Source organism: Saccostrea echinata, unplaced genomic scaffold, assembly GCF_033153115.1.
Source record: "Saccostrea echinata isolate AGI-Se365-2 ecotype Australia unplaced genomic scaffold, CSIRO_AGI_Sech_v1 ptg000028l, whole genome shotgun sequence".
Classification (NCBI taxonomy): domain Eukaryota; kingdom Metazoa; phylum Mollusca; class Bivalvia; order Ostreida; family Ostreidae; genus Saccostrea; species Saccostrea echinata.
The window spans coordinates 16,599,290-16,622,457 of NW_026889777.1; the positions used below are offsets into that span (position 1 = coordinate 16,599,290).

The 23,168-nt window shown below is 32.5% G+C and overlaps 1 protein-coding gene and 1 pseudogene across 1 annotated transcript; one reads left to right on the plus strand and one right to left on the minus strand.

The window, feature by feature from the left end:
* Window positions 1-4,033: 4,033 nt before the first annotated feature.
* On the minus strand, window positions 4,034-5,226 carry LOC133193575 (acetylcholine receptor subunit alpha-like; annotated as a pseudogene).
* A 1,486-nt stretch (window positions 5,227-6,712) lies between these two features.
* On the plus strand, window positions 6,713-16,849 carry LOC133193831 (WW domain binding protein VOPP1-like). The gene is made up of 6 exons (XM_061329761.1): window positions 6,713-6,808; window positions 9,334-9,368; window positions 10,809-10,904; window positions 12,882-13,107; window positions 14,151-14,214; window positions 14,814-16,849. The coding sequence occupies exons 1-6, from the start codon at window positions 6,719-6,721 to the stop codon at window positions 14,876-14,878; spliced, it is 576 nt and encodes a 191-aa protein (XP_061185745.1). The 5' UTR covers window positions 6,713-6,718; the 3' UTR covers window positions 14,879-16,849.
* Window positions 16,850-23,168: the final 6,319 nt, after the last annotated feature.

Here is a 23,168-nt window from a genome sequence, read left to right on the forward strand (position 1 = left end):
AGAAACTAACAAATATTTGTAAAAAATGGAGAGAAGACCCAGAGACAATAAAAAATGAACTTTTTCCAAAAAAAATTCCAATGTGTAAATGCGGTGCTTCATTGTCGCTTTAAAAACCGTAAAGTGTATGGAGCGGTGATAGCTCAGTAGTATGCGCAACCCGTCCAGTGCAATGAAAAAGAAATATTTTGGGTTCGATCCTCGCATGGAGTGTTAATACTTTTTTTTTCTAGTACAAACAACCAATTCTTTTGTCAGTTTAATTTTATGTACTGATTTATTTTCAAATAGATAAATTCTGGTTCTGTTGCACAGAAAGCGAAAGCAATTCTTCCAACCTACTGATACTTTAATATATACATGTAATTGCATTTAACTATACCCTATAGGTGTTTATTACTTAGGTGAGGCGTTACTAAGTTTTACATGTAATAATTATTAAGATAAGCGGACTGATAAATTAAATTCGACAAAGTATTTCAAACTAAATGTAACATTTTCCCATGTGCGTAACTTTGTAAAGTGTGTCCAGCTGTGGTCAGCCGACCAAATCGTAGACATTTAAACTATAAATGTTTCGTACGCCTTATTCCTGCAGATCACACACCAAACACGCCCATCTTCTTTTTCATTTTACTTTTCAATATCAGATAGTGCTTCATCAAAACTAATTAAAGTTATTGCAATAATGCTGGAGTTGTTTTAAAGCATATATCACTGTTAGCACTGCAGCATTTGAAAATTTTGATTTTTGGTAAAGGGTAACTGGATCATTTGCAAACAAAGAGAATAGACACAGGAGTACAAAGCAGTACTTGAGCTCTTAGAACCACAGAAGCTCAGCTCAAGAACCACAGAAAGTCAGCTTCAGAACCACAGAAGCTCAGCTCATGAACCACAGAAGCTCAGTTCATGAACCACAGAAGCTCAGTTCAATAACCACAGAAGCTCATCTAAGGAACCATAGAACTTCCGTATAGGACCAGATATAGTTCACTTTTGCACCATCGAACAGCGACTAAAGGGTCGATTGCGCGATAATGCCAATATGACGATGAAGTGATGGAATGACAACGCGATGACGATGATTCTATGGCGCGACAATGCGATGACGATGGTGCGATAGTAACATCACTTCAACGGCATTGCATCGTCGCGGTAACACGATGGGGCGATAGTAAACATCGCTTCATCGTCTTCGCACTATCATTTCATCGCTATCACGATTATGGCGTCATTGCGCTATCGCTTCATCATGTTATGTCATTGCGCTATCGCACCATCGCCTCATCGTCATTGCATTATCGCGTTATCGCACTATCAATCCAAACCTCGATGATACGATGATGCGATAGTGAATTAACTACACGGCCCAATCCGGATCATACACCTTTAGTTAGATTTCTTAAATTGATTGCTCTTTTTCAATATTTCAACAACAAAAATATCTTGAATTCTGCGAGAACATTCGGCAATTAAAAAAACCCAATATGTATGGAATCCGGATAGTGCCACGTAGTATTCAAATGAAGCATTAATGGGCGTGTCATTATGTAAGCTCAGAACGTTCCATTCTAAAGGAACTGCTTCAGTATACGTGATTGACATGTATGATTGTGCATTCCTTGTGACAATACATTTCATTGGGTACCAATATTTTTGACCCAGTGACCTTGAAGTTTGATCTACATTTGAAAAACTTTAGCCTTTGCTAGGCATAATTTTTAACGTTTGGTGCATGGACTTTCATATTTCAGACATGTGTATTTCTTACAGCAATTCTTATATTGGGTAAATGTATTGACTATTTTTGGACCTCATGACCTTGAGGAAGCTTTTCCGACTACATTTTGTCCGGCGTCTGTCTGTCTGTAAACTTCATATTTTCAACTTCTTCTTAAGAACAGTTGGGCCAATTTCAACAAAATATGCCACAAAATATCCTTGGGTAAAGGGGATTCAAGTTTGTTCAAAGGAAGGGCCAGGTTTTTTCCAAGGGGAAATAATATTATTAAGAATAAGAGAAAAATTAATGGCATCTTTTAAAATTCTGGTTTTCAAGAACCGATGGGCCAGTAAAAGATCAAACTAATGTGGAAACACCCTTAGGTAGTTTAGATTCAAATTGTGACCCCCGGAGTCAGGGTGGGATGATTTGGGATCACATTGGGCGATCAAAGTGCTACATAGGAATACAAATGAAACACATGAATCTTAAAAAATCTTCTCAAAAACAGCAAAGCCATGTTTGGTCATATTTGTATGGAAGCATCCTCAGTTAGTGTAGATTCAAGTTTGTTCAAATCAAGACTTTGAGGGTAAGTGGGGCAACAACGGGCGATCAAATTTTTACGTAGGAATACAGAAGGAAAATCTTTAAAACTCTTATTTACAAGAACTGCAAAGCCTTGATTAGTCGTATCTATTTGGAAGCATCCCCAGGTAGTGCAGATTCAACCCTCAGGGTAGGGAGGGGCCACAACAAGGGATCGAAGTTATACATAGGAATACCTGTATACATGAAAAATCATTAAAAATCTTCTTCTCAAGAACAGCAAGGCCATGATAAGTCGTATTAATATAGAAGCATCTTCAGGTAGTGCAGATTCAAGTTTGTCAAAATCATGTCCCCGGGTGTAAAGAGGAGCTAAAATAAAAGAGCAAATGTGTAGGGGAATCTTTGAAAATCTTCTAAATCCATCATTAGTCAAAGACATAATTATATGGAAGCATCTTCAGTAAGTGTAGATTCCAGTTTGTTTAAATCATGACCCTCCCCAGAAGTGCTCAGGTGAGCGATGTGGCCAATGGGCCTCTTTTTTGGTACCAATATTTTTGATCTCTTGACCTCTGATTTACTGTAAATTTTCTTTTCCTAACACTCAAAGAAGATGGGCGTATTATAAGCGTGTGATCTGCAGAATAGTGTAGGAAACATTTATAATTCAAACGTTAAGTCAAACAGATAATGTGGTCGACTGAGCACAGCTGGACAGACTAAAGATAACGCACATTGGAAAATGTTACATTTACATTAAGTCAAAGTAATATTTAAGTCCACTGATCTTCACAGTAACGATACCTTACACAGCTACACTTCACATAAAAAATACTGAAACACCTACAAGATAAATTATATAGTTAAATACAGTTACATTTAAGTGTCAATAGGTTGGAAGAATTGCTTTAATTAGCTCTCTGTGCAACTGAACTAAAATTTACCTATCTTTAGTAAATCAGTAAATAATATTTGACCGACAAGTGACTTGATTGTATAAAAAAAGGTCAATGCGAGGATCGAACCAAAAGCTTGTCTATTCCTAAGCACCTTGCTCTGGACTGGATACGAATTTTTTTCTCTATCTTTCGGACTGGATATTAATGAGCTGAATGTATCATCGATACATAAATAATGTGGATTTAAAACGACAATTTTTATGGTATCTAGGTCTTCTCTCCATTTTGACAAATGATGACTTTTTTCCCAAAATTAAAATACACACAAATCACATTTTAAAACAGTAGAGAGATGACCCAGAAATAGTAAATTTTAAAAGAAAACAAAAACGTGTTTAAATATTTAACATTTGACAAATGGCTCATCTAGATGCATATTTCAAGTATTGTTTTAGCATCAAAACAAACTAACGGGTAAAGCCCCTTTCCTATTTTACAGAACCCGATATATCAAAAGTATGCTAAATTACAATGTAACAGATAAACGAATTTTTCACTTTTCAAGTTCGCTCAGATCCCTACCGAATTCCAATTAAATGCACCCTCGTTCTTTAATTATAGCTGCCAGATCAACAGCTTACGGGAGCACAACCAGCTGAAATTATATCATTCTTAGCTTGATAAATTCAACATTTTAAATGTTAAACGCTCGAATTAATATAAGCTGTCAGAAATACTGCATATTCACAGCTGAGCCCATCGGTGAGCCTCAAGGCGGCTCCAAGCTAGCTCCTGTCTTCATTTTACTTCCATATCACGCACCCCCTGAGATTGTCTTGCATGAGCAGTCCTAACACTATACAGCCACAATCGGGAAAAAAGTTGCGCTCGTGATTATAAATTGAAATGCTGACAAGATGAAGCAAGTCATATCAAACAATCTTCTCACTTCTGCCCAGCTGACTTTATAAACCTTAGGCGTCTCACATTTTGTTTCCAGATTTTCCACGACGTCAATTTCTGTCCTTTTCTTTCTGAAACATATCACTAGGCGAGCTAGACATTGAGGGACCGGTTTGTCATAAGAACATGTTTGTATCCGGGCACTTACGATAACAAAGACGACAACGACGGCCCCGCTCACCACATACGTCACCAAAATGTAACTTAGAATGGATACGTTCGGTTCTGATGCTTCCGGCAGCATGTCCTGGATAATCGTCAGATAGACTACTATAGATAATAAAACTGTGGTGGAAAAGCCCAATCTTTCACCAGATTCGTTTGGCAGAAGAAAAACGAATCCCATCAAAAGAGAGAATGATGATATAGGCAATACCAGGCTAACTATGTAGTATGCTGTTCTTCTTTTTAGACGAAAACTTACAATAATATCTTCATATTCATAATGAATATTTAACAGTGTGTACGTTTCGGTATCCAAGATATCCCATATTCCGTTTTCGGAATAAAGGTCCAAATCGACACGCGGTGACACGAAATTCACACTTACATCATTTGGTTGATACCCAAAAATGAAGAATTTCATAAGACATTTCTGGGTGTCAAAAGGAAATTTAGTGACATCAGCATCACATATTACTTTATATGCTTGCATGGCAAACCTGAGTCACATTTTCCAGTGTATTGCACGTCAACAGTAAGAAGGTCACTGCCAAGGCCTCGAATGTCTTCATAAGGATTGGTGTTGATAAAATTTGGAAGCCATAGCTTTTTCTGTGGAATTGCAGTCGCTTCTAGGTAGTTGTAAGTGGCTGGATTCCACTCAAATCTCTCTTCAAACCAGCTTATTTGGAAGAAACCAGTGACTGATAATTTCCCTGCGTTTAGATCGAATTCGTTGATAGATAACAAATAAAAGGAGGCGTTTATAACCAGTGTGTGACTTCTGTCTGTGCCTGGTCTCAGGTCCTTGTTATACCCCGTCAGTAGAGCTGTGTGTAAATTCTGCTCATCAGTTAACGAATATCCAAACACAAAGCGCGCAAAACATTCATTTAAGAGTATAATCCAAAGGATATGTCCCATTTTTATGCTGGCGCAACCACAGCTACGTGTATATTATGAATTTTCCCCCAAAAATTCTGATAAAACTTTGCCTGCAGAATCCTCTTATGCGCTGTCTGTCTTGAATCATAAAACGACCTAGCTTGATCCCTTGAACGTTTGTTTCCAAAAAACCACAAATCCTTTTTAATCCCTTTAATTTATGCATGAAATATTCATTCCATATCTAATAAAAACCTTCCTCAACTTTTAAGTCTAGATCTGCTTTTAACCTTACTTAACATTGAAAGTAGCTTAACATTTTACTAATGATACAATGTAATAGAAAAATATAAGGCACTAAAGATTATTTGAAGGTGTTGAAATTCTGCATTTTTAAATTAGGTGCAATGTAGGCACTGATTGCATGCGTGCTGAATGTTGGGAGAATTTTAGTTTAACAATAGTGTGTAGTGTCTACATATGTACCAATGATCTGGCTTATTTTTTCACGTCAACCCTATAAAATTAGTGTGCGTTTGTACCGAAATGCTTGCAATTGATTGAATTAAACGGTGCTTTCATTATTTATTTTGGCAGTCACTAATATATTTGGAATTTAGGACTTATTATTGATGAAATTTATTTATTTATTTGTTTTATATATATCTCTTTATTTATATATTTATTTATTTATTTTTCTTAACGATATGATAGTGATGTACCGATTAATCGATTAAATCGATTATCTAATCGAAATGGCCACTGATTATAGATAATCGATTTCAATTTTGATAATCGAGTAATCAAAATATTAGTTTAAAGGAAGTTATTCCCAGATTTTGGATTCATTCTTCTTTGAATTTAACTAAATCCTAAATAATAATATAATAAATGAATATAATGATACAAAATATATCAAAAATGTATTTTAGAAATCACTCCAGAATTTTTTTACTAATTTATTCTTCATTCAAAAATGAACAAATTTAATACTTGAAATCAATCGATTATTAGTCGATTATTGTGCATTCGATTACTCCAATAATCGATTATGGAAAACATTCCGATTTCCCATCCGTACGATATGATTTTTCCCATCATGGCTGAAGTTTTTTTTATTCATACAATCGAAAAAATTCAAAATTAATAGATGCTGTGTAGTCTGATATTGTTTGAGAATAGCAATTACACTTACTGAGCTGAGAGAAAATAAATACATGTAAAAATTATTTAAAATCAATAGTATTACAGTTACTATAAACATGATATCAGTCTTTATAATTATGAATATGTAATAATAGACTGGTATGCCGTAAACAAGCAATACACACATATTACGATGAATCTTAGTTTACATTTCTAAGTTATATATGTACAAAAGTTGAAACAAGGGTTTTATAGGAAATATTACGTTTGCAATGCGTAAGTATCGAAATTCGAGCTTTCTGCAACATTTCTATCGGGTTCGGAATGCAAGAAATATCGAAAACAAAGACAATTGATTTTGGTGCTGAGGCTGGGAATACACGCAATGAAGAGTTTTTATGGAGAAATGGGGAGTTGTGATGGACTTTCAAAAATATATGGCTTCATTTTAGTGCAGTTGATCTTATTTAGTGAGGTATGCCAAATGTTAACTGTTAAAAACATCTTTGTGGTGCTATTAATTCTGAAGACAACCCGTAAAACACCCTACTATTCTCCCTTTCTCTCTCTCTCTCTCTCTCTCTCTCTCTCTCTCATGAAATCATCAGTTTTTCAGATTACTGTACGTTTGAGATATTAGTCAAATATAGAAATTCAAAATGACTTCTTCAGTATTTCAAGAAGGGTGTAAAGCAGAGATATTAATATAATTATGTCTCTGTGTATAAAAGGATTTAATGAAGTGCATATTGGGGAGGATTTTCATTCCATATTGCATCTAGGAAAATTATTTCATATATTAATAATCTGCACTTTTACTAGCTTATACCCTTGTATACAGACTTCAATTGTTAAAGAATTATTTTGGATCATCTGATGTAAAATACCACATTTCTTAATGTGTTTGATTTTTTAAAGATTGTAGTGCAGTAACTAATTCTTAAGTTAAAAGTTTATAGTTACTTGTGTTTACATGTATATATTTTATCCTTTAAAATACTTTACAGGGTATAAATTTGCAGGAAAACAAATTTTCTTTATATTTTTCTTTTGGCCCCTAATTTGGAGTTGTTTGTAATAATGACTTTGTAAGTTTTAACAGGGAAACTGATGACTGTTTTGTTGAATTCGGATCTCATTGAAAAAGTAAAAAAGTTGATACTGAAGTTATTGTCTTAATGGCTGATATTAAACAATATTATTTAGTTATTTATAGTACTCATGATATTAATGTACATATTACAGTAAAACTCGTTTAGTATGAACATGGATATTGCGAATTCGCGGATATAGTGAAGTTTTCTTGGACCCAGCTACAATGTATATAAATTTTATTTATACAAATTACGGATATAGTGAAGTCATTTCACAGGTCCCAGTGACTTTGTTATAACCGAGTTTTTCTGTATAGCATTCCAGTTGTTGATTTAAAGAGAGGAAGGGGGGGGGGGGGTTGCAGATTAAGAATGTCTTGATTATACATATGCTTTGAAACTTCCCTTCCTCTGGAAATCTTTTACCTGCCCATGTGCTGTATTTCACAATTTTTCAACATTCAAGAAAATTAAATTAAGCAAACTTCCAAAGTAAAAAGATCTCATTTGTACATCAAGAAAATTGTGCATTTTGCAGCAAGTGTATCAATTGTATATGGTAATCTAAATGGCTTAAAATGTCATATATGTGTATTTTTTTTTTTAATTCATTACAATACACTTGGCTTAAAAGGGAGTTTTGGCATTCATTTCTCTTTTATCATGTTTAAAATGCCATTTCAAGAGAGATCAATAAAATAGTCTATTAAGCTTCAGTGCATGTTTATAACTTTTTTTTTTTAGTAATTTTTTCTTGATATCTTAAGAAAGAAAAGACACATGTCCTGCTGTTTTCCATTATCTGCTGAATACATTGAACTTGCTATTATGAAACGTGATATTTCTGTTTGGAAAAAAAACCTATTAGTAGACTGGTATAATTTGTGTAAGAGAATGACAATTCCTAAGTACATTTATCTAACAGCAGAATTATAGATTATCAATAAGATTGAGCTCTTACAGGGCTCTCAATTCTCTATAATTGGGGCTGTTGAACAGCCCTGTTCCCAATGCAAAAAAGGTACCTTTTTTTCAAAAGCAAAGTGTAAATTTCCCAATTTACTACCACAAAATATTTCTAAAAAATATTAATCAATGATACTTAATAGCCAACAAGTGAAAGCGAAACAAACTAGAACTAAGTTCTGTGTACAACTGTATTAATTTAGTTCTGCTTCAGTAAGGAACCAGTTTTTTTCCAATTTTCCCACAAATGACAATAATTTTCACAATTTGAATGGCCCCGGCAGACCCATCAAAATTGCCCCAAACCAATAATTTTTTTTCCAGTACTTTAATTATTCTATTCTGTTGCATTTATTTATTTTTTTGTTGTTGTTTGCAGAAAATATAAATTGTTTAAATCATATATTTTTAAAGTTAAGGTTTTTTCATTTCTCTAAGATGCTTTAGATTGACAGTTTTTATTTAAACAATAAATGTTAAATCTGTCTATAGCTGTGTTGTGCATAACATGAATAATGCAATAGCAAATGTCAAGAAATTTTTAAGCTGTGATTTTTAAGACAATTATAAATATGTATTACTAAGATAATTTTAAAAAAAACTACCCAACTTTGATAAAAGTCAGTCAGAGTGCATCAATCAAGTTTTTTTTTTAAATGTTGGCCTAGCTGATTCCAAATGCTTTAAGTTAAATTTATGTTTACCCCTAAAGATCTTAGCTTAACAGCAACAAACTTAATATTTTGATACAGATAAAGAGTAAATTGAGAGTGTATTCAGGAAATGATCATCATGATTTTAAATGCTTAATTTTCCATACGTTCATACACACATATATTTAAATTGAATTTATTTGAATTGTTAATAACTTCCATGTAATTAAAAACAGAAAAAATGATTACAGATGTACATTTTCATAACAATTGCTTTTTGTTTTCAGGTTTCAGGTATTATTTGTCCCAAAACAGGGGAAAGGTGAGTACAATTTGTATAAGACATGTCTTGAGTGAATTATATATAAATAACAATTTTTTTTTTTATTCAACTAATTTTTAGTCTGGTAAGTATGAAGTAGCAGAACAGGGATATATTTATCAATCCATTAAGATTGTATTCTCAAGAATCAATGGGCCAGAAAAGGTGAAAATTAAGTAAAAGCTTCCTGAATAAATGTAGATTCTAGATTGTTCAAATCATATACCCAGGGGAAAGGGTGGGGCCACAATAAGGGATAAAATTTTTATATTGAAATATATACATGTAAGAAAAATTTTTATCATCTTCTCAAGAACCAGTGGGCTAGAAAAGGTGGAAATTATGTGGAAATTTCTTGAGAAAGTGTATTTTCTAAATTGTTCTGACCATGTTCCCTGAGGGTAGGGTGGCGTCACAATACGGATGACAGTTTTACATGGAAATATATTAGAAAAATTTTGATAATCTTTTTCTCAAAAACCACTGGACTAGATAAGGTGAAACATATGTGGAAGCTTCCAGAGGAAGTGTAGATTCTAAATTCAAATTATTTACCCTTGGACAGGATGGGGCCACAATAAAGGATCAAACTTTGACATTGAAGTACATGTATATAAAAAGAAATCTGTAAAAATCTTCTCAAGAATCACGGGTTTAGTAAAAAGGAATTTTATATAAAGGCTTTCTGAGGAAGTTTAGATTCTAAATTATTCTGTAAGGGAAGCTGAAGTCTTGGAAGAAATCAGATGATTAGTAGATTATGACCCCTTGGGGTAAGGTGGACCACATTAGGGATCAAAGTTTTACACTGAAATATATAAGAAAAATCATCTTAAATTCTCAGGGACAGTAAGACCATGATTAATAATTCTTATTTGGAAAACATTCTCTGGTAGTGTAGATTCAAATATGTTCAAATCATGACTCCTGGTGGTAAGATGGGGCCACAGTATGTGATTAAAGTATTACAAAGGTATGAACAGCAGGGCCATAGTGACTCAGGTGAGTGTTGTTGCCCTGGGCCTCTTGTTTGGAATTTCTTCCATATTTAGCTTTACAATAATTTATTTTTATAATTTCCCAAGTGCAGGATAGGTCTGTTTTGCAAAATATCATGTCGATTATATTTTTTGCATCATATGTGCTTAGTAATTGCTGTTTTTTTTAAAAATAATATAATTAATAATAGCATAATGTGTTAAAAATGGTTGTTCCTAATATTATAACAAAGGAGGATACAGTAAAACATGCTTTTAATGAATTCCCCAGGATGGACAATTTTGCTTTGCTATAAAAGTAGATCATATATCTGTTAAGTTCACAGTATATTTTAAAGCTCTGGGGAATGAAAATCACTTCGCTGTAATTCATGATAATGGTATTTGCTATAAGCATGTTACACTGTTCTGTGTTAGTATTTTGAATGCTTTCTCCCTTCAGTTGTGAGTCCTGTTGTGAGGGTCGGTGCTGTGTCAATGATGAGGAGACGATTTCCTACACCTATAGAATCTCCTTCTGGAATCTCTGGTATTTTTGGTGAGTTTGTTGAGAAAAGAAATTAAAAATAAAATTTTCAAACAATTACCTTTTCTTTAGATGTCAGTGTAACTATATATCTTAATAAATTTCTGTTGAAGAAGCTGTGAATTTTAATAGCTTAACAGTGTGAACTTGTTAAATTTCAAATTGATCTTTAAAACTAATTACTAATCTTATTGGCTTATTGAATGTAATTCGAGGCTATGTAATATTTTCCTAACCATACAGAAATAATTTTTTTGTGTAGGATTGTTGTGATATACTGAGTTTTGACTTTTGTTTCCTATAAATGTTTGTCCTCTTGTTTATTCTAATGTCTTGTCTTTCTAGGTTTGTCAGTTGTTTATTCTGATGTACAATGTTGTGTAAGTTTGTTGCCTTGTTTATTCTGATGTCCTAAATGTTCTAGGTTTGTTGTCTTATTTATTCTGATGTCCTGTTTGTTCTAGGTTTGTTGTTCTGTTTATTCTGATGTCTTGTCTTTCTAGGTTTGTCAGTTGTTTATTCTGATGTTCAATTTTGAATAGGTTTGTTGTCTTATAAATTCTGATGCCCTACATGTAATTGTTCTAGGTTTGTTGTCTTGTTTATTCCGAAATCTGCTTTTTCTAGGTTTGTTGTTTTGTTTATTCTGATGTCCTATTTGTTCTACGTTTGTTGTCTTGTTTATCATGTTGTCTTGATTGTTCTAGGTTAATTGTCTTGTTTATTCTGTTGTCTTGATTGTTCTAGGTTAATTGTCTTGTTTATCATGTTGTCTTGATTGTTCTAGGTTTGTCATCTTGTTTATTCAGTTGTCCTAATTGTTCTAGGTTTGTTGTCTTCTTTATTTATTTGTTCTTAGTGTTCTAGGTTTGTTGTCTTGTTTATTCTGATGTCCTGTTTGTTCTAGGTTTGTTGTTTTGTTTATTCTGTTTGTCTTGATTGTTCTAGGTTTGTTGTCTTGTTCATTCTGATGTCCTACATGTAATTGTTCTAGGTTTGTTGTCTTGTTTATTTTTATATCCTAATTGTTCTAGGTTTGTTGTTTTGTTTATTCCCGATGTCCTAATTGTTCTTGGTTTGTTGTCTTGTTTATTCTGATGTCCTAATTGTTCTTGGTTTGTTGTCTTGTGTATTCTGATGTCCTCATTGTTCTAGGTTTGTTGTTTTGTTTATCCTGATGTCCTGTTTGTTCTAGGTTTGTTGTTTTGTTTATTCTGATGTCCTAATTGTTCTAGGTTTGTCATTTTGTTTATTTTGATGTACAATTTTGTGCAGGTTTGTTGTTTTCTTCATTCTGAAGTTTGTTTTTCTAGGTTTGTTGTCTTGTTTATTCTGATGTCCTGTTTGTTCTAGGTTTGTTGTTTTGTTTATTCTGATTTCCTGTTTGTTCTAGGTTTGTTGTTTTGTTTATTCTGATTTCCTAATTATTCTAGGTTTGTTGTTTTGTTTATTCTGATGTCCTGTTTGTTCTAGGTTGTTGTTTTGTTTATTCTGATTTCCTGTTTGTTCTAGGTTTATTGTTTTGTTTATTCTGATTTCCTGTTTGTTCTAGGTTTGTTGTTTTGTTTATTCTGATGTCCTGTTTGTTCTAGGTTTGTCATTTTGTTTATTTTGATGTACAATTTTGTGCAGGTTTGTTGTTTTCTTCATTCTGAAGTTTGTTTTTCTAGGTTTGTTGTCTTGTTTATTCTGATGTCCTGTTTGTTCTAGGTTTGTTGTTTTGTTTATTCTGATTTCCTGTTTGTTCTAGGTTTGTTGTTTTGTTTATTCTGATTTCCTAATTATTCTAGGTTTGTTGTTTTGTTTATTCTGATGTCCTGTTTGTTCTAGGTTGTTGTTTTGTTTATTCTGATTTCCTGTTTGTTCTAGGTTTATTGTTTTGTTTATTCTGATTTCCTGTTTGTTCTAGGTTTGTTGTTTTGTTTATTCTGATTTCCTGTTTGTTCTAGGTTTGTTGTTTTGTTTATTCTGATGTCCTGTTTGTTCTAGGTTTGTTGTTTTGTTTATTCTGATGTCCTGTTTCGGAGGATGTGGTTACTACAAACACAGACAGCGCCTCTTGATGATGCCAAGGGACACTTTCGTCCACAGAGGGCGCCCCAATGCCAGGAATACCCCAGGCTTCGGCATTATGCCTACTCCAGCAACTGTTTCTAATTCTAGACCAGCCCAAGAACAAACATCTGTCAGTGTTTTACCCCCACCATATTCAGAGGTAACCATGGCCACAAAACATAGCTGAAATATGTTTTAATTATTTATATCCTCTCTACAGTAAATATTAGGCAGTAAGAATAAGGTGAGAAATTTTAAATTTGAAAGAACTACAAGTAAATACTCTTTAATGATTTCAGGAATTATTTATTTTATTAATCATGTTTAAAGATAAACTATATTATTTTCCCAATAAAGTTATGATTGCACTATTGCTGTAGTATAAAAACATGTAAGAGTTGTTACCCTCTATATGTATGTTTCTTAAATCTTAGTGGTAGTGAGTTCAAATAATATTTTATGGCCCACCTTTAAAAACAAACTAGAGAGCTAAAGGATTTAACTTATCTGTGGATCTGTTTGTACATCACTATTCAGTACATCTGTGATTCCCATGCAGTTGCTAGAGGATGGTTTATAGTGGAATATTGGCATTTTTACAATTGACTAGTCCCATGTTGTGCCTGAAAAGGATCATATTTTGTTCTCACAAAATCAAAGGCTGTGGGTTTCTGGTTTATAAATTATAATTTTGGGTTCTCTATGAGGGCTTGGGTTGGGATGTTTATTTGTTCTACAGATTTGTCTGATGAAGAAACTTCCTTACAGTCCTTTACGGGTCACTGTATCAGAGGGCACTGCCTCCATTGCTGATAAATTAATTTTGTTTCAAAATAATATTTAATTATTAGTTTTTGGATTGTTACCATGTTAAAATTAATATCATAGATTAGTCTGATAAAGACTCATTTTATTGGTCAGATACTTGGCTTCTATTGAGGTATTAATAGAATTTTTCAAAGGAAGAGCTCAGTAACTATATTGCAATCATAAGCCTTAGCTTTTATTTTGTAAAATAGATATTTTTTTGCTAAACAAGTAAAATTAAATGCTTAAGGAAAGGTCAGATTGCATTTTTATTGATTTAAGCAAATAAAAATTACATTTAGTTCCAGAATAAATTTCATTTCTGAATTTGTAAGAATAATGAAGACTCCAAGAGAACTTGCTTCCAGAGAAGATATCTAATTTCTCTTTTTGTAGGTTGCTAAGCAGCCAAGAGACCACTTTGAAACAAAGCCACCTCCATACCCAGGAAACAGACAGGGTAAGCAGAATCTAGGAAAGTTAGGGTGTCATTGTCTGTATGTATCTCTTATTGAAAATTAACCAATCAGAACATACTATCAAAGCAAATCAAAAGAGTGGACCTTTTGAAAAGGACATGGAGTGGTAAAAGCCAAATTTGGCCGTTAATTATGTAAGAATCAAAATACAATTATGATTATGATAGTTTGCTGTTAAGAACTTTAAATGATGATGTTTTTAAAAACAGCATTAATTATGATTCGAAGCAAAAACAAGAGTTTTAAGAGGGTGAGTACTTAAATACTTAACGAAAAATAAAAATCAGTTCAATATTTTTAATTTTGAGATCTTTGAAAATTCATTAGAAAAGATGTAAATTTCATCATTTTAACCTCTACGGGACATAAATTAATTCGCTGTATCCATAAATTTGTTATATCAGAGTTCGTTATAATCGTCAAATGTTACAAAGAACTGTTAAGAATGTTACTGGGATCCTAAAAAAACTTTACTACATCGGTAAATTCACTATGATTTCGTATTTGTACTAAATGAGTTTTACTCTAGTTGACTACCAGGTACATTTTTTCTGTATAAAATGGTTTGCTTTATTTACAGACATGCCAGGTGGAGTTAATCCCCCTGAATACAGCAAAGACCATCCTCCTCCAAAATCAATTTAAACAAGTCATCGATTTTGTATAAGACAGAATTTTAGTCATCGAAATTGAAATTCATACCTTCACTGTTAGGATTTCTTGAAAATCATTTATTTGGACGTATCAATTTGACCTAACCATTACAAAATCTTCAAAAGAAATGAATATCATGAATAAAATACCAGTCGTATTGTTTATTAATAAATGTACTTTCATTTAGAAAATGATACCAACTTAATCAGGTATGGGATGTGTTCAATACCAGCATTAACTGTTTATTTTAACATTTTTATATATCATAATTTAAGTAGAAAATTCCCTATGAAACTTTTTTATATATTTAAATGTTCCATAGTTTCATGCATATTTTAATGTGATTTAGCTTCAGTGACGAAACATTCCTGCAGAATTAACCTGTGATAGGTTTTAAGAACGTTTTTCATACGTAGTTAGAAATACTTACAATTATTAAAGTTGATTTTAGCCTGCTTTTTAATGCACTTGTATCTTATATTGGTCATATGTTGATCTACACTAGACCATGTATGATTTAGATACATGTATTATAATTTAAAATCCAAGGTTGTGAAACAAAGTTTGGAAAGGAAACAGAAAATATGTAACTCGGTGATGTTAGAATTTTTTTTTTTTAATATTGAATAAAATAATGGTTTTAAATTTTGTTAAAAAAATGAAATAAAATAATGGTTTTAAATATTCAAACTTTTACATGAATGGTAGCTGTTGAATAGCAGAAGCTCAGTTTAATTTTACTCTTTGCCTTGTATTTGATATAGGCAGTATATTATCCTATATAAGCACATTTTTAAGGTATTTATAAAAGGAACCATTCCGAAATTCACGTGACAAAGTTTGATAAAAAAAAATTTATTTTCCATTGAAGTTTACTGAAAAGACACCTTGCAAGATATTTCTTTATCCTATATAAAGACCAAAATTTGAATCAGATTCTGTATACCTCAGGGTCACAAGAAGATCACAATGTAAACTTGGGTTATACATGTACTTTGGGTTTTTTTTTTTCACACTTCTAATCATCATACCAAATATGGATCGTGTTGTGACTCATGTTGTATGCTGTTGTTTGATATTGTTTTGCTAAAGTATATTCTTGCATTGGTTTTTGCAATGAAAATAATGAGAAAAAAAATGAAACCTGACAGTAAAAAAACATGATAGTAAATGTGTGAAAATGCAAGAATTTGAAAAGACCTCTAGGAAAAAAAAGGAATGATAAAAATTATTTAAGTGAATTATTTTAGAAATTGATGGATGCACAATATTTTATTCTATTCTATTCATTCTATTAATGCTTACCTATTCCAGACATTTAAGAGGTAGACTTATCTTTGCCTTTGAAGGCTTTGGTCCTTAATTGTTATCTGATGGACAGAGGGATATTTTTTCACTGTCAATATCAAAAACTAATTAATTCTTGGTCTTAAGAAAATGATAATATTGTTTTGTCAGTATTTACCATATAAGTTAAATTATTTGTCTCAGAGTGCAATTTTATTGTTTGCCTTAGCCATTTTGCATTATGATATTATGCATATTTTTATGCAAAGCCAGGAAAGGGAAGAAAAAGATTTCGTGTGAAAAAAAATTGAATTATCCATATTATATGATTTTTTTAAAATGTGTTGTTATTTATTCATATTTGCAAATTTTGTTAACATTAAAGGATAAACGGAATGTCTGGAATTTGTTAATTTTATGTTGTCCTTAAAAGATCGAATGATAACAATGATAGCTAGTATTTTGTAAATCAGATATCACAAATGTTCAATTTTGCACTCAGAGTATCTTGTCTTTTTAAAGAAATGGATATTGCATTTGAAACAGCTGTTTAATTATTTACAAGAATGTAAAACTTTTTTTTTTCATTATAAATGGGCTATATCTTGTGCTTGACTCTCTCTCCTAAGTTTTTATTGATTTTCTGGAAAACGAATAAATTGATTTTGTACTGTGTGTAGTTGTGTACTGCTATTATTTTCATACTTCAATAGATTACTAAAAAAATTTCCAATCTTTCTAGAGTAGTTTCTTTATATCTCAAACAAAGATCCTTAATGAATTCTATGAACCCATGCATACTCTGTACAAATAGCAAAATTCATTGTATGCAACTTCTTCATAGTTTAACTATTTATTGAATGCTAACATTGTTTTACTTGCGTGTATTCTAGGTGAAATGAAATTAAAGCTCGCTCTGCCTTCTTCATAATGGATTGTCACCAAAAATATCTTTTTCATCATTCAACTAAATTGACTTTTTCATTTTGAATTCAGAAAAGATTACTTAATACAGTAATTTTTTATTTGAACTTCAGCTCAGGTGAACTTGAAATAAAAGATACTACAGAGTCTGACACATCTGTTTCATATTTGAATATTTTCTAGAAAAAGACGTTCATGGTAATATAACAACAAAACTTTATGATAAACGTGATGACTTCAATTTTTCTTTCCTGAACTTCCCTTAATTATGTAGCAATATAACCATTATCTCCTGCATAAGCTGATTCAATACACAAGAGCATGCTCCACGTACAAACAATTTCTAAATAAAGGCAAGCTATTGACAAACAAGTTGATGAAAGAAGGATATCAGCAGTTTCGTTTGAAGTCATCATTTCGCAAGTTCTATGGTCAATACAATGACCTTGTCAGCACATACAATTATCATTAAGTCGAATGCTAACTGACGTTTCTCGTACTAAATGTTATGTCATTATTTAAACACTGAATTGTGTACGGATTTTTCAGTTTGCCCGATCATGACAAAAGAGCACACGTGGCAGGTGTGACCGGTCAACAGGAGATGCTTACTCTCGCACCTGATCCCACCTCTGATGTTTTAAGAGGTCCTTGTTTGCTCTGCTTCCGATATTGTTTCAAAATACTTTTGCTCGTTGTCTTCGTATTTCATCAAGAATATTTTTAACGCTACGGGAATGTTTTACAATGCCAATAATCTATTTTATGATATTATTAGAACTTTTATTGAAGTTTATACAGTCATGTGTTTGAAAGGTGTTTTACCTTAGATTAATTCTCAGGATCATTGCATGTTAGACGAGATTTTTATTGTAAATTGAAAGGTTATATTTGATAGTTAATAAGTGCTATCATGAAATATATGGAGATAACGAACAGTATTCAAGCTCAAAAGTCCATTATACAATACAAAATAGGAGCAGAGCAAACACGGACCTCCAAACATCAGAGGTGGGATCAGGTGCCATGGAGGAGTGAGCATCCCCTGCTGACCGGTCACACCCGCCGTGTGCTCCTTGTCATGATCGGGAAATAACGGAAAAATCTGTCGACAATTCAGTGTGTAAATAATGGCCTAACAATTAGTATGAAAAACGTCAGTCAGCATTTGACTCAATGATAAATTGTATTTGCTGACAAGGTCATTGTATCGACCAAAGAACTTACGAAATGATGACTTTAAACGAGACAGCTGATATTCTTGTTTCATCAACTTATTTGTCAATAATTTACCTCGTTTTAAAAATTGTACATACGTAGAGCATGCTCTTGCATATCGAATCAACTGAGAGATATATACCCCGTATGCAGGTGATGAAGGTATATTGCTGCATAAGTAAGGGAAGTTGACGATTGAAAAGTTAAAGTCATCACGTTTATCATAAAGCTTGGTTGTTAGATTACCATTAACGTCTTTTTCAAGTAAAATATCCAAATATGAAACAGATGTGTCAGACTCTGTGGTATCTTTTATCTCAAGTTCACCAGGATATATCGTATCGACATAAGAATGAAAATAGCCATTGTTGATTGACAATACGTCGTCGATATATCTAAATGTCGAGTTGAACGCCACAGCAAGTGTTTTCTTCTTTTCACGTACAAGATTTTGGACAAATTCTGCTTCATATGAATACAAAAAAGGTCTGCTAATAACGGGGCGCAATTGGTACCCATAGCAATTCCAATAGATTGTTGGAAGACCTGGTCTCCAAAAACCACATAGATATTGTCAATCAGAAACTCAAGCATCTTTTTAATGTCAACTTCAGAGTACTTGTGTGTACAATCAGAATGTTTTTTAACAAAATAATTTTGCAAATGACCAATGACAAGGTAAGTATATTTACGAGTTCCATTTTTATTGAAAAAGCAGCTGTCAATGATATCAAAAAGCCTGGACTTTAATTTATCGTGGGGAATGGTTGTGTATAAAGTTGAAAAGTCGTAAGTTTTTAAGCTGTTGATTTTGGTAAAATCTTGTGATTTCAAATTTTCCAAAAGTTCCTTGGAATTTTTAAGTATCCACATCTGATTTACACCACTTCTCGAATATATTGTTGCACAGTACTCTTGAAGTTTCTCCTTCACCAGTGTTAATATCTTAGTGAGGAGTAAAGATAGAGGCTTGGTTGAACATTTACTGGAACCCGCTATGTATCTTTGTTTGTAAGGATTTTTATGAAGTTTCGGAATCCAATATAAATATGGTAATTCGAATTCATTTTGGTTGTTTGGAATATTAAAAAATATTCAAAACTGACATATGATTTTGAAGAATTTCTTCCTTAGAAAGGGAACTATGAGTATAAGTTGGATTACCACTTGTAGAATTAAATCCAAGTTCCTCTAAAATACATTTAATATAATGAGCCTTACAAACAAAGACAATGTTGTTACCTGCTTTGTCAGCAGGGACCAGTACGTACTGATCATGTAATCTATCTAATTCTTTTTTCACTTCTGGATTATTGAATACAGAAGGATAGATGGTTTTCATATTGCCTCTCAATTTTTTAATGCGCGATTTTAACATACATCTGATACATTTAATCCATTCTGACAAAGTGTCAAGGTCTTCTTTTTCATGTCTGGCCCATCGCCTGGCGTAGTCCTCTACAGAATCCATGATATTTATGAAATTCTTACGCCAGTTGAAGGATCTGGGTTCCCTAAATTTAGGACCTTTTAAAATTAGTGATCTAAGGTCCTCATTATTAACTATATTTACGTCACCAGTAATAACGTGTCCAGCAGGACTATAGTTATAGGGCGAAGAAGAACATGAACACGATGGAGGATTATGTTTCAGATATTCGATATCCAGGCCCTGTAAAGTTTTCTTGTAATTAAAAAGTTTGGAAGCAATAGTCGATGTATATTTGTAGGAAATACAAGGTGTAGTCTTTAACTTGAAATATGGTGGAATACAAGACTGGACCCTTTTGTGATTAAGAATATTACTTATATTAACCGCGTCAATTCCTTTGTTGGCATATTGAAGTTTAAGATTTAATGAGAAAATTTCCTTATCACATCAGATGCAGGACCTTTATAGATATATACACGATTGATGTTCTCCAAATTCAAAGAATAAACTTAAGAGGGTTGGGTGGTTGTGGCCATTTTCAGACTATATTGATCTCCTTTAGAAGAAGAGCTCCATATGAAGATATACAAAAATGATCAAATTTTAAAACTAAAATGTATGAGATTTTTCTTTGCCAAATGATAGTTCACAGCTTAAGATATCATATCTAAAAAATTCAGTTATATCTGATGGTTAATTTGTTGACCCCCCAGCCTCCTTAAGGTAAACACAAAAATAACATGGCAATGATCGATATGGGTCTTGGTCTTTAGATTAATGTTTGCTTTTTTGTCTGCTTCAGGTTGTTTTACTTATAAAAGAGAAGCAACAGAATAACAGTTTATTTGTGTATATGATAAATAGTGTTTTCAAAAACTTTTCAGTATGAAATATGGAGATAACGAAGAGTATTCAAGCTCAAGGTCCATTAAAACAATATAAAACAGGAGCAGAGCAAACATGGACCCCAAAAACATAAGAGGTGGGATCAGGTACCATGGAGGAATGAGCATCCACGGTCACACTCGCCGTGTGCTCATTGTCATGATAAAAAAACCAAACAAACGAAAAAATCCCTAGAGAATTCAGTGTGTAAATAATGGCCTAACAATTAGTATGAAAAACGCCAATCAGCATTTGGCTTAATGAGAGGTTGTATTTCATGACAAGGTCATTATATCGACCATAAAACTTGCAAAGTGATGACTTCAAACGAGACTGTTGATATCCATGTTTCATCAACTTGTTTGTCAATAGAAATTGTTCATACGTAGAGCATGCTCTTGCTCATCAAATCAACTCGGAGACAAAAACCCATAAGCAGGTGATAAGGGTATAGTGCTACATAAGTAAGGGAAGTTGACGATTGAAAAGTATATGATTTAACACCGAAAGGATGAATCGTTTAAACGTCCAAATCTGGCCCCCCTATAATTTACAAAAAATTAAATTGAAGATTTTCTACATATTTTTGCCTCAATCTTTCCATCAAACATTGTAGTTTATTAATTTCAATTTCAATTTTTACTTCCTTGCGCTGTAATTAGGTATTTATGTGATTAATATAGCAGGGGTATGTTGTTTACATCGATTTCTCATAGACTTTAGGCCACACCCCCATTTTGCAAGCCCATTTTTTATATGAGCGCATGGGTGTTTCAAGTTGTCGTAAATACGGTCAAAGTAAAGAGTTATACTAGTCATTTACATTCATGAAAGAAATTGAAACTGTCTTGCGCTCATTTGTTATTTTCCAAAAAGGTGCAAAATCACGGGTGCTTGTCTCCATAGTAAAGGCACCTTGTTTACAAATTTCAACCCGTCTTTGACCTCATGAATAACAAATCACTGAACACGTGACTCAAATCTATTCACTTCCACGCTTTGAGCACACCTATGCGACATCGTGTCTAGTGTATGCAAGCTATCGATGGTCAGATCATTTTTCAAATGGGTAATTAAAATTCTGGGAGAAAACTTTTTTTTGATTAAGATGCGTTAAGATTTTCAGTCGATTTTGTTTGATTTTTTTCTGTATCTATCAATTTATATTGAAGTCCTGTAGCATATAGTTTGCACTTACTGCTTGTGTCTCATAAATACAGAATTTTAAGATTTAAATTATTGTGGGTATATATTATACATTTGCCCTTGTTCCTAAATATACATCAGTGCTCCGTTCATTGACTTGGAAGATATGAAAGGTTTTTTTTTTTTTAGTTAAAACTGTCATTAATTTTATAGTCCATTATTTGAAAAACACCGATTCATCATATCTTTAGAAAAATAAATTGTTTGTTACAAGTGCACAAATGCATACTTCCAATAGAAGAAACCTTTAGTCCTTAAGGGAAAGAAATTGAAGTACGGAGCGCTCAAAAACCTGTGTATCGGATGAAAAGTCACTGGATGAATACATTTGCACAAAAAGCACCCCTAATTTGAATAGAGGGAAGCTTCAGGTTTCTTCTGACGCAAATGCTATAACTCTTTACATCGGCACAAAATTTCACAATTTATTTTTTTTTTAGATCATGTCAAAAAAAGTCCATGTTCGCAGGTATTTTTAAAGCATAATGTTTAAAAGCAAGAACATGCATTTGTATGACCCTTTTACATGTACGATCAACGTAGATATTAGTAAAAAAAAAAATCAGTCGAATGAAAAAGGGCGTTAAAAATACCTCGGAGTGATTTATTATTTATCTTACTACAGGGAGAGAGTTGGTTAAAATCAAAAAGTACAGGAGTGAATTTCGACAATTAATGAATTCCTAAATGAGGAAGATCATATGAACTTTTCTGGCATGAATAAATAGGATTTTTTTAAAAAAAAAAAACAACCGCTATTTGGACTGTACAAAGTACACTGACACTGATGTTTCTTTATCCACCATGATACTGACGATAAACTGACGTTTAATTGACGTTTTAAATTTTCACTTTCTTAACTATCTATTTTTTATACACTGAGTGTAGATTTATATCATAATTCAACCGCCTACGTGTATTTGTTGTAGCACTCGGATTTTGCAAAATTATATATATGTATGAAAAATTTCTAATTATGTAATAAGCTTAAATGGATTAATTATCTCTCTCCCTCTCTTTTTTTAAAGTTTCTTTAAAGTATGAAAAATAGTGTATCCTTCGTTATACGTTCTGTTTCCAAATTCCATTGTGTATTTAATGTATAAATAATTTAACGAATTAATGTATTCCTACTAATCGCACGCTTGATAGACGCTCCGCCTTCTCATTCAAATAATACAATGACCTACATAGCTGTAATGGCGAAACCGGGATTTTACAGTGAAGTATACGATTTTATTTAATCGATATAATGTGTATACTGAAAGTCTCTTTCCCCAAAAAATCTTTTATGAGTATCTATACAGACTATACTTGAAGACTTTAGCA